Raw genomic sequence first — 16,832 nt, forward strand, 5'->3', positions numbered from 1 at the left:
ACGAGACAGAGGAAGAACATTCTAGACAGAAGGAACAGTACATGCAAAAGCTCCTGAGGGTGGGAGAAGTGTGGTGAGTCTGAGACACCTGTGTGGTTGCGGTGCAGAGGGCAGGTGGGAAAGTGACTTAAGGTGAGCTCAAGAGATGGGCCAGAGCTGGACCTGGGGGCCTGGGGGCTGTGCTGGAAGTCCGATCTTTATCCAGGGAGCAAGAAACGCCAGTGAAGGGTTGCTAACAGCTGAAGGAAGACAGTATCTGATTCTGATGACAGAAAGATCACTCTGGCTGTTTTGTCAAGGAAACACAGAAGAGGCAAGGGACTGGTTGGGGCGATGCCAGTCAGTCATGCACGTAAGCGATGACGGTGGCTGGTCAGGGCTATGCTGAGGCTGGAAGCACGTACACAGATTCAGGAGCTACCGAGCAGGCAAAACTAGGGGACCTGATGCTGACTGATAAAAGGGATGAGTGAGGAGTGGTGCACATCAGGTAGACTGAGGTTTCCACAGCCGAGTGCTAGGGGGAAAACAGGAAGAAGAGCAAATTTAGACCGAAGGCGTTTTTTCAGTTTGGAGACGTCAGGTGGGTATGTCAAGCAGGAGGTGAGATATCCAAATTTAGGGCTCAAAGGCCAGGTCAGGGCTGTGGATAGAAGCTGTGAGTTGCTGGCCTGTGAACTGTGCGGCAGGGCACGAGCTGTGCCACCTCAGGGAGTACGACACAGCCATGCAAAGTAGCAGCTGTGACGAGTGTGGACGAGGCCACTCAGGAGAGGGTCTCCCCTTCTCCCCCTTTTAGAAGCCTAGTAACAGCAGCTGACTCCATTAAACCCAGGGAGCGACTGGCCAGTGGAGAACAAGGATGCCAATAAGACACGTGCACGGTCCACTGTCGAAATGATTCAGGTCATCCTCTTCATTTCACAGACGGCCATGCTAGAACCAGACAGGGACAGTGACTAACTAGCCCATGATCATTCAAGGGGACAGTGGTAGTGCTAAGCTCTTGGGCCCCTTCCTTTACACCATGCCCTAATGCCCACTTCTTTTTAGTTTACAAGGAGCTCACTTGAGAAAAGGAAGGACATACACAGAGAGAAACCAATCTGCAGACCAAGCCAGCAGGTATCATTTCTTGATATTTAGAAATTAAATTTAAACCAAGAAAGAGGACATGCTGGTTTGGAATGGCTCATTTCTAATACAGAAGTATTCCTTTCAACCTTTTATAGCTGGAGCAGAGAGCCAGCCAGGCTGAATGAGCAACAAGCTATGAACGTGGACCCTCTAAGAGAGCCTGACATTGTACTCCAGTGCATCTGCCACAGACACTCCCTCGCACGCCATGATATGAACCTCCATCAGTGCGATCACCATGAGCACAGCCCTCAGACAGTCCAAATGAACCTTTCTGGGGAAGGCAGCCAGGACAACAGAAAGAATTGTCTTTAGAGTTAAAAAACAAAACCAAAAAAAACCTGGTCTAGTATCTCAGTTTCTCCACCTATTGGCAAGTCTTAAACCCCTGAAGCTGCTGTTCCCTCTACTATGAAATGGGGGTAACCATATTGGTGAATGACTGGGGCACATGACTTTACCTCCTTTTGTCTCACTTCCCTTACCTATGTTAAGGGGATAGTAAGGGTAGCTACCTTCATAGGGCTCTTGTGAGAATTAACTAAGTTAAAGCAGAGAAGGGCCTAGAACAATGCCCAGCTCCTAGAAGAGCCCTGTAAATACTAACGGTGGTGATGATGATAATGCTAAGTACAAGGCTTGCCATCCAACAGGTATATAATCAAGGAGGTTTCTGCTCCATTCAGGTAGGACACTTAACATTGACTGAATCCTCCTGTGGATTCTGACACTGGGTCAGAAGTGGGAGAGATAGGAATGGAAGGCATGATCCCTCCACTCTAAGAGCCCCTAGGCCATGAAGGGAGCCACTCCTTCAAGACAGAATGATACAATACAGCAGGATAACTTTTGTACACAGAGGTTTCTATTTCTTTCTTTTTAAAAAAAATTTTTTTTAATGTTTATCCATTATTTCACACACACACACACACACACACACACACACACACACACACACAGAGTGCAAGTGGGGGAGGGGCAGAGAGAGAGAGAGAGAGACACAGAATCTGAAGCAGGCTCCAGGCTCTAAGCTGTCAGCACAGAGCCCGACACGGGGCTTGAACCCACAGACCATGAGATCATGACCTGAGCTGAAGTTGGAAGCTCAGCTGACTGAGCCACCCAGGTGCCCCAAGAGGTTTCCATTTCTATGAGGCAGGAACATCCCCCAGCTTCATAGAAGATATGGCAGAGGCTCAGAGAGGTTAAGATCACCCAGTGTCACACCGAGGTGCTGAGCCACGAGTCCACACCAGCTCATGGGAAGGGAGGAGCTGCTCTCAAGGGTCCGGGTAGCAAGGGGCCTGGAAGACAAAGCAGGTCACGTTTCTCAGACAGAGACAGGTGGTTGGGCATGGCATGGTGTGGAAAGAGAAAAGAAGCATAAGTGACAGGCAGGAGGGGCAGCCCAGACAGTGAGTGGAAATCAGCCCTGAGGCAACAGTACGAGGCAAGACTGAGGGCTGGGAGGTGCTGCCTGGTTCTGGTTAAGCTGACTAAAACATCTGAGCCATGGGTAGCCCTGACAGAGAAGGCAGCCCTTTCAGAGGCCTGCTCAAGAAAGTTCTCTCCTTTCTCCCTCCTCAGCTAAAAGAGGAAAGTCTCCTAAGTTCCTTGAGGTCAGGGACAGCATCCTTCCAAAACCAAGATGGGCACAGCGTAAGTACTAATAATTATGTCAGGAACAGAGGCTTCTGAATGAGTGTCTTTTGCTTTAAGTCTAAAATTCTACCAAATGAAGAATTATTTGAATTAGAATAAAATGGCTACTATTTATGGAACACATATGTCAGACACTGTGCTGGGTGCTTCACACATTATTTGAGGCAAGTCTTGCACAACCACTTAGCAAGAACTATGGTGATGTTTCTGCTTCCTTTAGGGCCAGAGGTAGTCACTCATTCTTTTAATTAAAAGCAGAGTAGGTTACAGAAGCCAAGAGCGACAGAAGGGAGTATCTAGAAATCAAGGGAGAGCCAGTCTGAGCAGTAGCCTGCAACTCTGAAGTCCAAACACATGGACTCCAAGCCCAGCTTAGCCATTAACAACATAACCAGAGGCAAGTCACTTAACCTGTAAAATAGGCATAAAAACAGCAACTACCTCCCCGGGGATGTTACGAGGATTGAATGAGCTGATATGTACGCAAACCACGTAGAATGGTGTCCAGCACACGGTAAAGTCAGGGTTCACGGCTATCACCATTACGCAAAGATCTGGCTTCCCATCTGCGACAGGCTGACAGTGAGAGAAAAAACTTACCGAGATTCTCTGCCTTGTAGGTTATTTTGCTGGGCTGGCAGAAGGGCAGCGAGTAGTATTCATAAGGTAGCTGGGTTCGAGAGCTGGTGAGCTTCACAGCCTGGTGGGAGAAGAGAGGCTGTTTGTTGTTCCTCAATCCAGAAACCAAGACAGCTGTTTCAATAGTTCTGCCTGTACCCACACATCGTTGGTATAGTCGGCAATATTATCAAATAAGCAAACTAAGTGCAGCAGATGCAACTGTAGTATACTACACACGATAAAGTCTACAATTCTGATTTCGTGTGTCATTAGTTTTAAACTACATCACAGATTTTGTTTAAACTCATAACCAAATTCAAATACACTGAGAGTCTGATGTCCTTTGACCCTATAATTTCACTTCTGGGCATCTTTCCTAAGGAATAACTCCAAACGAGGATAAACTTTAGGAACAAAGAGGTCCACTCCTTGCTCATGACCACAGCGTGGTTACAGTGCCTACAGTTCCTCGAGCCCATCAGGCTCTGCGCCCGCTGCTCCTCTTGGTCCGACCCCGTGCCTGTCTGGCTCCTTCTCACATTTAGGTCCCAGCTTAAGGCCCCTCATCTGGAAGTCTTTCCCCAACTATTTCATCTAAGGGAATTCCTTCATTTGCTGTACTCCAACATGTGTAGTTTCCCAGGTAACAGGTCTGATACAACATAGTTATTTTGTTTACCTGTTTTAAAAAATCAGTTTCCCCCACTAGAATTTAAGATTTAAGCTTCAAGAGGGCAAGGACCTACAGAGCCAGGCACACTTGTAATGCTCATTAAATGTTTGCTGCATGACAGAAGAGAGAAAAAACGGGAAAACAAGTATAAGCCCCCACACTGGTCAGTAAGCCATAATATACTCATCCAATTAAATATCACGCAACCATTAAAAATGAGGTTTAAGAAGACCATGAAGGAGAATGTTTAGGAACTGATACACGCACACAGACTATAGCTCTGAAAACAGTGACAGTCATAGACAACACCAAACCGTAGGTAAACAGAACAAAATGTCGCAAAAAAAAAAAAAAATTCTAGTCTACGTGTACATAAAATTATCTTTGCTATTTAGAAACTATCAACCATTCCTCATGCATCATCTATAAAAGGACCAATAATTTTTAGAATCCAGGTCCACAATCCTTTTTTAAAATTCATGCTTTGATATGGAGGTTCCTTAAAAAATGAAAAAATAGAACTACCCAACGACCCAGCAATTGCACTACTAGATATTTATCCAAAGGACACAGGTGTGCTGTTTCGAAAGGGCACATGCATCCTTATGTTTACAGCAGCACTATCAATAATAGCCAAAGTATGGAAAGAGCCCAAATGTCCAGTGACAGATGAATTGATAAAGATGTGGTGTATATATGTGTATATATACATATACACAATGGAATATTTCTTTTTAAAATTTTTTTTTAATGTTTATTTACTTTTGAGAGAGAGACAAAGAGACAGAGCACAAGTGGGGGAGGGGCAGAGACAGGAGGGAGGGAGAGGGAGGGAGACACAGAATCCAAAGCAAGCTTCAGGCTCTGAGCTGTTAGCACAGAGCCTGATGGGGCTTGAACCCACACACAAACTATGAGATTGTGACCTGAGGCAAAGTCAGATGTTTAACTGACTGTGCCACCCAGGTGCCCCTATATACAATGGAATATTATTCGGCAATCAAAAAGAATGAAATCTTGCCATTTGCAACAACATGGATGGAAGTAGAGTGTATGATGCTAAGCAAAATAAGTCAGTCAGAGAAAGAGAAATATAATTTCACTAACATGTGGAATTTAAGATATAAAACAGATGAACATAAGGAAGGGAAGCAAAAATAATATAGAAACAGAGAGGGAGACAAATCATAAGAGACTCTAAAATACAGGGAAAAAACTGAGGGTTGTTGGAGGGGTGTTGGGCTAAATGGGCAAGGGGCATTAAGGAGGACACTTGTTGGGATGAGCTTCGTGTGTTGCAAGTAAGTGATGAATCACTAAATCCTATTTCTGAAATCATTATTATACCATATGTTAACAAACTTGGATTTAAATTAAAAAAAAAACCTCATGCTTTGAAATTAGGAATTTATTTTAAAAAATTTTTAACGTTTATTTTTGACAGAGAGAGAGAGAGACAGAGCATGAGTGGGGAGGGGCAGACAGAGAAGGAGGCACAGAATCAGAAGCAGGCTCTCTCTGAGCTGTCAGCACAGAGCCCGATGCAGGGCTCAAACCCATGAACCACGAGATCATGACCTGAGCCGCTACCTGACTGAGCCACCCAGGAGCCACAAAAATTTTTATTTTAAAAGGGCAGGGTGGACAATGCCCTCCAGCTGAGTCTGGAGCAGTACCCCATATTTAATGACTATGTGTGTAAAGAAATGCAAAAATGTTCATACTAAGTGGGATAAATAAAGTCAAACACTTCAGGCGAAGTCTTGTCTATAAGGAACTTACAAAAACTGGGTTTCAGAGCTTTTTTAGATGTCGGACTAAGAGACAGAGGACATCTATTAAGCGTTTCATGAATTGCTTGAGACAAAATGGCCAAAAAGTTACTGTCTATTAGAACAGCCTGCTATTTTGTGTTTCTTCCATTCTCTCTTTCTGGATAATCAAAAAAGAATCCACATTACAAAGAAACTGAGCCCCACCTTTATGTTCCCTCCCACCCTCCCTCCCCCAACCCAAAGTGTGCCCTCTTCCATCCCCAGCCTGGCAGGACTGGAAGCCAGAGCCACCCTCTCCTCCCTGTGCCACAAGCTTTGCTCTGGAGGCAACTTTTGACAAAAGCACTGAGAGGAAGGGCACTGTAGTAGTTAAGAGATGGAGCAGTTAAGAACTAATCCTACTTCTTTGTCTCCATATGACCTTGGGCAAGTTGGTTTACTTCCCTGGGCCTTGGTTTCCTTATCTATAAAATATACAGTAAATCTGTAAAATATACAGTATCTGCCTCAGAGCGTTCCTGGGCTGGGGGGGGGGGGGGCGTGCGGAGAGGGAGGAATTGTGAGTTAAATCAGGCATAATGCCTGGCATGTACATAACCCTCAATAAACGTTACTTTAATTACTGTTCCTGAAAGTAACAGTCTGACCTCCGAGGAATAGAGATGCTCACAATAATGCAACACACCTAATGTTGCATCTACTCATTAATTACTGCTTAGTTCTAAATGCAGATGCTTTTTAACATATTTATATGCTCTCAGACATACTTATACACCCTGCCAGTCTATGTATTAGGAGCTGGTAACACAGCAGTGATTGAGACAGATAAGATCCCAGCTCTTTTACAACTTGATTCATAGAAGTTTTCGTTTTTTTTAAAAAAACAAATGTACTATTTATATATTTATCCTCTTCACTGATTAACAACTCCTGGACAATCACAAACTGCTTGTATGTGATGCCCCAAATAAGCATGACACATAGCAATCTGTCATTTTGCTAATACCTAAAATGTGGTGTCAAACAAAGGGGCCCATACATGGTGGCACATCAGGTAGATGGCCCTTTGTGACCTTCTTGTCTTCTGTTTCTCCTTTTGGACACTGTGACGCTCAGGAAAGGATACAAACTTGATTTTCATGCAATCTTACTGAGTTGCTTCTGCACAGACCAGTGAAGATGTGGTTCACATCAACACGATAACGAGGCAGGAAATGTACGTTTATTTTAGGAGCAGGATTTATTTTTGGAACTAAGTTTTGTTAGCCCTTTTTACAAAATCACTAAGGATGTGAAGGACTACTCAAAACTTTCAACTACTCGTTACTTTGCCAAGGAAGGAACAGTGTAGTAGTCAAGTAACTGGGGACTTATAGAGGCGAGGGGATGCCAAGTGCCCTACACGGTCAACACTGTACAGGAAAAAAAAGACCCAGAAAAATACCAAAGTATTAAGAGTGGTTATATTTGGATGATGACAGAGGAGAGACCCTTTGGCTGGGAGCCCGTGCACAAGATTACGCCCCTTCCCCGTCCTCCCTGGTGGCAGTCCATATCCAATGACTGGTTCATTGGGATACAAAGAACCAGTCCTCTTGCCTCAACTTGGAACAACTCTGAAGGGTCGGCCATTCCAGTTCCAGAGCTTCCCGCAGGCCTCAGTGAATCCCTCTGCCCAGTCCTGCTTCCCTCGCTCCCTCCCGAGCGCTGACTCTGAGAGCCTATCCAATAAATCTGTACCATATCTCTACCTCGGAGTTTGTACGGATCCAAAAAGATCCACCACCAACCCCTAGCCCTACTTGGGGCTCTGAGAATGCCACCACCAGTATACTGTTAAAGAGCCACTAATCAAAGTGCCAGCCTGCCCACTGCCCCTGACCAACCATATTTTAAGAAACTCGTTCCCCACCCTGGCTAGTTGACCGACTGACAGGTGGACATCTAGCTTGAAAAGCAAAGGTGTCTGGTGGGATGGCTTCTCTTTACACTTGAATTGTTCATGCACCAGTTTGCCTTATCTATTTACCATTGATTCCACTATTTATTTGGATCTGATTCATTTTTTAAGGAAATACATTTATTTAAGAAGCTAATACTATTATCACTATTAAAAATGGAAAACCAAGAGCAGCCATAAAATCATGAGTTGAAGTAGTAGCTATATTTCTTAATACACATTAAAAGAAAACAGCTATTAAAATAAATCGTATTTGTCAACTACTTGAAATCACCTCATATACCCCCACTCAGATAGGTAGTACACAGTTTAGAAAAACTGAACTGGGGAATCCAGCTGTGGCAAAATCTGCAAGCAAAAACACAGAGCCGTATACGATAGGCTGTGTGTGTGTGGACAATGTGGGTTATGCAAGAGAAACTGGTGACTGAGAAGAGAAGGGGAACTGATGAAAGAGGGAGGCAGAGGTGCCACAGAGGAGGCAGCCGGTTGAGAGAGACAGACAGACAGACAGACAGACACACACACACACACACACACACACACACACACTCACAACTAGGAACAGGGACACACGTGAGGATGAAAGTGAGAGAGAAACACAGGCCTGGCCAGAGCCAGAACCAAAGAGAAAGCCAGAAAGGGACACAGAGAGAACACATTCCCACTAGCAGAGTTGCAGACAGGGAAAGGGAGAGAGATGAAGAGGCAGAGTGCCCGGAACGGTGGACTCCGGATAGCACTCCCCTTCCAGCCAAGCAGCACGCAGCGGACTCGCTTTTTCCCAGGGCGACTGGCACGGGCTTTTGTTCTCTGCAAGCTTGGGCCCATCTCACCAGGGCCCTCCAGCCAGGCTGCCAGCACAGAGGCTCCAACAGCCCAGAAACGCACCTACCTTGATTTCTACAGGGTCGTTCTGGTGGAAGTTGATTGGTGCAACCCCAGGGACATAGAAGGCGTGAGAATCACACGCGAGCGAGAGGAGCAACAGGGACCACGGCAACCAATCCTGCTTGGAAGAAGAGAGGCTGTAGTCAGAATGGGGGAAAGAAGCGAACATCTCCCTGGGGCAGGTCAAGTCATAGCACCTTCACGTCTGCTTTACCTGACCCAGTGTCATCCCTACTCTGTAAGTGCTGCCTTCCACATGCCCCCAAGAGTCCCACACGGCACCGATCTTGCACTTCTGCACTTCTGGAAACGAGTCACAAAATGAGTGAAGTAATTAACATGGGGACAAAAGGGAAGACTGTCATACAGGAGCCACACTTCCCCACTTCCGGATCAATGTTCTTTCCACCATGTCATGTTGTATCACTCTTCAGTATAGCTAGCAGGAAGCTAAGCTCCACAATGTTCCACAAATTCCCTTTTTTCTACGTAGCAATGGGCTTACTTTGTCAGGAAGGTCCCATATCACCAATACAGCTTCATACACGCCTTCTCCAAACTGTATGGGCCTCATCCCCTGCCACTCTCCTCCTCACTCAGTTCCAGCTATGTTGGCTTTCTTGTTGTCTCTTGATAGCAGGCCCTTCTCTACCCCTCAGGGCCATCCCCTTTACTGCTCAGAATGTCCTTCCCACAGATACATGCATGGCTAATCTCATTCCTTATTTCATTCAGGTCTCTCTCAGATGTCACGTCCTCAGAGAAGCCTTCACTGACAATCCTATCTAAAATAAGCACCCCCACGGTTCCCATTACCCATTCTCCACCCCCCTTGCTTCATGTCTCTTCATGGATAATTACGTACTTGATATGTACAATATGCATGTGTTTATTTGTGCAGTCTGTCCCCTTCCACTTGAATGTGATCTCCGTGTGTCCCCAGTGCCTGGCACAGAGCAGGCACTCAGTAAATGACCTACCTGCAGGATAGTCACCTGAGAAAAGACAAGAGTGACCAATTACTGGCCTCAAGAAATGCACTCCATCGAAACATCTCTTTCCCTTAACAACATGCTTCACCCCCTCAAAGAACTAGAAGAGTTTCCTGATTCTCTCTCTCCATTTGGTCTAGACAAGGGACTCTTGTCCAGACACCCGGATCACAGATTCACTAGTGTTCCTGCATCTGCCCTCTCTGCTCCCTGTACTGTCACAGCATTTCAGACCCTTGTTTCCTCTCACTGGACACAGCCTTCTGATCACCTTGCCTCCACAGCCCCTCCATCTTTCAAGTTACCAGCACATGCACGCACACACACACACACTCAGATGGTTATATGGAGTCAGAATTGCTCAGGGGGCTTGCCAAAAATGTGGCCTCATCTGCATTCTTACCAGGAGCACAAGCTGAGAAAAAGTGGCTTTAATAGTTTAAGGTTCTGAGCTTGGTGCACTTTTTGTAGATGCATAGCTTGGTTAAAGCCTTAAAAAGAATATATTCAGAGTGTTCCCCCCCCCTCCCAATTTGCTGTAAATGTTTGTAAGTATCTGCCAGCTTGTTCATTATGAAATTATGAAGGAACAGTGTGACCCCAATAAAAACAGTGAAAGATGACTATGACAGCTATACTGTACTTAGTAATCAATGGGGTCAGGGGTTAACAGCAGGATATTTAAAAGAAATGACCAGACTAGAAGGTAGAAAATTATCAATGGGGTAGGATTCTGTATAGAAAAACAATACTTTCCCCTTTCTGTCCCTTAAAATTTTTTTTAATTTTATTTTCTTTATTTATTTTGAGAGAGAGTGTGTGTGTGAGTAAGAGAAGGAGGGACAGAGAGAGAGAGGGGGAGAGAGAGAGAATCTCAAGCAGGCTCTGCACTGTTAGCACAGAGCCCGATATGGGGCTTGGACTCAAGAACCGTGAGATCATGACCTGAGCTGAAACCAAGAGCAGGATGCTTAACCAACTGAGCCACCTAGGCACCCCAGAAACTTAAATTTAGATTTATAAAAGAGTTGTAAAAATACTATGAGAGTTCCATGTACTCTTCACCCAGTTTCCTTTAATGTTAACATTTTACATAACCACAAGCAGGCAAGGCTTTTAAAAATAACTAGCTTAAAAATGTTTTGAAAAAGTAGCACATACACAGTAAATAATTCACACAGTACAAATGGATATACCGTGAAAAAGAAATCTTCCTCCCACTTGGGCTCCCTATAGACAACTGCTATCACCAGTTCCTTGAAAATCCCTCTAGAGACATTTTACGCACTTCCAAAGGGAAGGGTGTAGTAGTATGAGTTTGTCTTGAGTACAACAACAACAAATAGGATTTATTCTCTCTTTTTGTGATGGAAAGCCTACGGACCCAGGCTGGCTACAGCATCTGATTTCCTCTCCATCAGACAATTTCCTCTAATTGACCTGTTGTGAGAAGATTATGGCCCTTCCTCTTTGGAGCCCTGTGCTAGGCCTCATTGGTCAGTCTTTAGGAATGTGAGTGCTTTGAGTCAAAGAAACAAATCAGGTCCTCTTTCCCCTAATTCCATCGGGGGGCAATCTGGCACTCCATCAAAAGCCTTCCCCCTCCCCCCCAAGCACATACTCTTTGACCCTGCAATTCTACTTTGAGACATGTTAAAAAAAATATGGCAGGGGCACCTGGGTGGCTCAGTTGGTCAAGTGTCCAACTCTTGATTTCGGCTCAGGTCATGATCTCATGGTTCGTGGGATAGAGCCCCATGTTGGGCTCTGTACTGACAGCTCAGAGCCAGGAGCCTGCTTTGGATTCTGTGCCTCCCTCTGTCTGCTCCTCCCCACTTGTTTTCTCTCTCTCTCTCTCACTCTCTTTCTCAAAATAAAAAGGAAAAATTATTTAACAAAAGAAAAATATGGCAAATATGCCAAAATGTACACAAAAGGATGTTCAATATGGTGTTATTTAAACTGTGAAATTTTCACTAAAATAGCCAATATTAGTGGAATAGGTTAAATTATAATGTATCCACTTACCTATTTATATACTCACTAAAAAGGAAATATTTCTTGAGTGGGAACATTTAAGCTTTAGATCTAAGTAGAACAAGCAGGGGATAGAACACTGCATAGCAGGATTCTCCCCTTTTTAAAAAAGTTACCTTTGAGAAAATGTGTAGCAGGCAAAACGGGCTCTGGGTGTAATGGACTTTCTTCCTTTTTTTATATCTCTATTTCTAACTTTTCTTAGGGGATTATGAAGCATTTATATCAATTAAGAAAAACAATAAAATAAATGACGCAGAAAGACAAAATCACCCTTCTGAACACCTAGGGTAGAGTAATTCTAGGTCGGTACGGAAGGACTTGCACCTGCTGGCCCAAGATACCTTTCCATCAGCACCTTCCACCTTTTGTTTCTAAGCCTTCAGGAAAATCCCAAGATTGTCTTGGCCCTTAGTGAGCAGACTTGGTCAGGTGAGGCTGCCTTTAAGCCTCTGCTCAAGCTGTTTTTCACACCTGCTCTCACCTTATTCAAGTCTACCTACACTTGAAGGTCCAGTTGAAATGTTCTCCAAGACCCTCAGATCTCCACAAATATGTCAAAATGTACATAAAAGGATACTCACCATGGCATTATTTAAAATCGTGAAATTCTGGAATATACACAATTTCCTTTTTAATTACCTAGTTATATACTACTTTAATAAGTATATAACTGGGTAAGCGGATACATTATAATTTAACCTATTCCACTAATACTGGCTATTAAAAAAAATTTTTTTTTAACGTTTATTTATTTTTGAGACAGGGAGAGACAGAGCATGAATGGGGGAGGGTCAGAGAGAGAGGGAGACACAGAATCTGAAACAGGCTCCGGGCTCTGAGCTGTCAGCACAGAGCCCGACGCGGGGCTCGAACTCACCGACTGTGAGATCACGACCTAAGCCGAAGTCGGACGCTTAACCGACTGAGCCACCCAGGCGCCCCAATACTGGCTATTTTAGTGAACAACTTCACGATTTCAAATAATGCTGTGAACATCCTTTTATGTACATATTTTGTGGAATTATTCTTTCCCTTTCTTTTCAAGGTACCTTGTAAGTATCTCTATGATGTCACTAGAGGCAAGAGAATGGAAACTACCCAGTACCCAATTTTCACATCTATACATGTTCAAGGATTAGTGCTTATGTTATTTGGCCAATACTTAAACCTGCGCTTGTCTAAGGCACTACTATAGTACATTTCATGCTGAATTGTGGTCATTTAAGCTTCTGACATCTGTCCACCTGCACTAATTACTTGTCTAGCCATGTTATGGGAGTACTCAAACTAATAATAAGCGTCAACCAACCTCTGATCTATAAAAATATAAAACCATCCACTCACATAAGATTGAATGCTATGGGTTTTGTTTTGTTTTTTAGTAAGCTTTATGCCTAACATTGGTCTCGAACTCACAACCCTGAGAACAAGAGTTGCATGCTCCATGGACTGAGCCAGCCAGGCACCCTGGAATATTATGGTTCTTAATCTCTGCTGTATCCTTAAGAATCTGATTTTTTTTTTTTAATTCTTAAATTTAAGGAGTTCTTGATACCTCCTACCTTTCCGCCTGTCCAAGGATCTAGTTTGAGACTCCTGGAGAATATCTATTACCCCTATACCCTATCTGTACATCTAGGATAGTGGTTCTCAACCCTGATGCATATCCGAATAAGCTGGGAGTAAATGGATTAAATTCCCAATCAAAAGGCACAGGTTGGCTGCATGGATAAAAAAAAAAAAAAAAAAAAAAGATCCAGCAATATGCTGTCTACAAGAGACTCGCTTCAGATCTAAAGACTCACGAGGGCTGAAAATGAAGGGATAGAAAAACATATTCCACATAACAAAAAGAAAGCAGGGGTAGATATACTTCTATCAGACACTACAGACTTACAGTTTAAAATTGTGTCTAGAAACAGAGAAGGTCACTGTATGAGAAAAGGGTCTATTCAACCAGAAGATATAACAGTTATATCTAAGTTAGAAACATATACACACCCAACATCAGAGCACCTAAATGTATAAAGCAAATACTGACAGATCTGATGGAAGAAACTGACAGCAATACAGTAATAGTAGGGACTTCAATATCTCACTTAAAATAATGGCCAGAACATCCGGACAGAAAATCAATAAACAGCTGACTCAAAAAACACTACAGACCAAATGGACTTAACAGACACATATGGAACCTTCCACCCAACAGAAGAAAACACGTTCTTCTCAGCTGTACACAGAACACTCTCCAGGACAGTTCACATGTTAGGTTCACACAACAAGTCTTAACAAATTTAAGAAGACTGAAATCATTCCACATATCTTTTCTGATCATAATGGAATGAAACTAGAAATCATTAACAAAAAAATGGGAAATAAGCAAATATGTGAAAACTAAACAACACACTCTTGAACAACCATGGAGTCAAAGAGGAAATCCAGTGAGAATTTAAAAGTACCTCAGACAAAAGAAAATAAAAAGACAACCTACCAAAACTTATGGAATGCAACAAAACTAGTACTAGGAGGAAGTTTACAGGGGTAAACAACTACATTATACATTTATATATCTCAAAAAGCCTAACTTTACATTTCAAGGAACCAGAAAAAGAACAAATGAAGCCCAAAGTTAGCAGAAGAAAGGAAATAATAAAGATTAGAACAGAAATAAATAAAAACGAGGATTTTTAAAAATAGTAAAAAACAAAACAAAACAAAAATAACCCCACCCACAACAGAACTGTGTTGGCTTTTTGAAAAGCTAAAAATTGACAAATGAAACTAAACAAAATTTAGCAGCACCAATGAGAGAAAAAGAGGCAATGCTCAAATACAATCAGAAATGAAAGAGGAGACATTATAAAAGGTGACTCAGAAATAAAAAGGATCATAAGGGCCTATTATAAACAATTATACACCAACAAATTGGGTAACTTAGGAGAAATAGAGAAATAGGTAAATTCCTAGAAACACATAACCTCCCAAAACTGAATCAAGAAAAAACAGAAAACTAAAACAGACCAGGGCGCCTGGGTGGCGCAGTCGGTTGAGTGTCCGACTTCAGCCAGGTCACGATCTCGCGGTCCGTGAGTTCGAGCCCCGAGTCAGGCTCTGGGCTGATGGCTCGGAGCCTGGAGCCTGTTTCTGATTCTGTGTCTCCCTCTCTCTCTGCCCCTCCCCCGTTCATGCTCTGTCTCTCTCTCTGTCCCAAAAATAAAAAAAAAAAAAAAAAAAAAGAAAACTAAAACAGACCAATAAAAAAAGGGGGGGGCGGGGGTTCAATCAGTAATCAAAGAGCTCCCTTCACAGGTGAATTCTCCCAGACATTCAATAAATAATACATACTAATCCTTCTTAAACTCTTCAAAAATAAAAGAGGGCATAATTCTGAACTCATTTTATGAGGACACCATCACCCTGATACCGAAACCAGACAAAGATACCACAAGAAAACTACAGGCCGATAGCCTTGATTAACATAGATGCAAAAATTCTCAGTAAAATACTAGCAAGCTGAATCTAATAGCACATTAAAAGGAGCATACACCAGGGGCACCTGGGTGCCTCAGTCGGCCAAATGTCCGATCTCAGTCTAAGTGTCTCTCGGCTCAGGTCATGATCTCACAGTTTGTGGGTTTGAGCCCCGCGTCGGGCTCTGTGCTGACAGCTCAGAGCCTGGAGCCTGCTTCAGATTCTGTGTCTCCCTCGCTCTCTGCCCCTCCCCCACTCCTGCACGCACGCTCGTGCTCTCTCTCTCTCAAAAATAAATAAACATTTAAAAAAAAAAAAAAAAGGAGCATACACCAAAATCAAGTGGGATTTATCCCTGGGATGCAAAGATGGTTCAACTTAAGCAAATCAATGTGATACACATTAATAAAATGAAAGGAAAAAAACCCCACATGATCATCTCAATAGACACAGCAAAAGAATACGACCAAATTCAACATCCATTCACAATTTAAATTCTCAACATAAAAGATATAAAAGGAAGTTACCTCAACACAATAAAGGCCATATATGAAAAGCCCACAGTTAACATCATTATTTCTTGCTAATCAAAAATATATATATGTGTTCTGAATTTCCCCTCTCAGAAAGCCAGATACCGGACCTTTTTGCCTTACCTAATACGTGATTTGAAGCCAGGGCAGAGGATTACAACCTTCTGTAGTCATCAAGCCAATTAAATCTAAGAAGTTACTCCAGTTCTACCTTCTTGTGAAACAGAGGTACTGCCCTGGACAACTAAGGGGCTCCCTGAGAGCTTAAGGCTGCAGACAAATGAAAAGCAAATCCTGAAAGGCTTCAATACGCTTCTGTTCCAAAGTCTCGAACCCATAGCACAAGTACATACACCAAAACCAAAGAAAAAGACACAACAACAATGACAATACTCACTCACCCTGGTGGAAAACTCAACACGAAAAAGCAACAAGCCACAGAGCCACTGGGCACCTACCAAGTAAGTACAAGGCACTGTGGCACACAGTCCTTTCCACTTTACAAATACTGACTGGTGCCATTCTCACAACGACAACTGCCTGGGGATTTCTGTCACCATCTCACAGACGACGACTGACAGTTAACCCGAGACTCCGAGATTAAATAACTTGACCCAGCTGAGAAGGCGGAGGAACAGGGATGCTCTTTTCAGGCAGGTGAGCTGCATTAAGAGATGACGAGCATGTAAGGACAATACTGATCACAAGGGCAGCCAACACTGACTGAATGCTGGTTACGTTCTACGAAATACTAAAATACAGAGCTCTCCAAACTGGTACTGGAGAAGGCAAAAAAGACTTAAACAGACAAAATGAAATGGAAGTGTTAGACGCAAATATAGATATACTTTTAAACAATCTTGACATGGAAAGTTTTCTAAGAATGCAACAAAATCCAGAAGCTAGAAAGAAAAAGGATATATATAGGAAAAAGGAAGAAAAATGTACAATTATATACATTATAGACAAAGAAAAAGACAATTTGGGTAAAAATATTTACCATACACCCAACAGAGGATGAATTCCTTCAGTATACCAAGCGCTCTTACAAACCACTGAAGGACAAATAACTGAAAA

General features: G+C 43.1%; 1 protein-coding gene across 3 annotated transcripts in view; it reads right to left on the reverse strand.

Moving 5' to 3' along the window:
• TM9SF4 (transmembrane 9 superfamily member 4) overlaps positions 1–16,832 on the reverse strand; it is a 53,031-nt gene that overhangs the window by 22,767 nt on the left and 13,432 nt on the right. The window contains exons 1-3 of one of the 3 annotated variants that reach the window (XM_019458828.2): positions 8,934–8,963; positions 8,724–8,837; positions 3,400–3,499 (exon numbers count right to left, since the gene is read on the reverse strand). In XM_019458828.2, coding sequence (XP_019314373.1) covers positions 3,400–3,499; positions 8,724–8,837; positions 8,934–8,948 — 229 coding nt within the window. In that variant the 5' untranslated portion in view covers positions 8,949–8,963. Of the gene's footprint in view, positions 1–3,399; positions 3,500–8,723; positions 8,838–8,933; positions 8,964–16,832 lie in introns of those variants that run through there. The other 2 variants (XM_019458827.2, XM_019458829.2) reach the window with 2 other exon arrangements.

The sequence above is a fragment of the Panthera pardus genome, unplaced genomic scaffold, assembly GCF_024362965.1.
Source record: "Panthera pardus isolate Hobbes unplaced genomic scaffold, ASM2436296v1 HiC_scaffold_25, whole genome shotgun sequence".
Taxonomy (NCBI): Eukaryota; Metazoa; Chordata; class Mammalia; order Carnivora; family Felidae; genus Panthera; species Panthera pardus.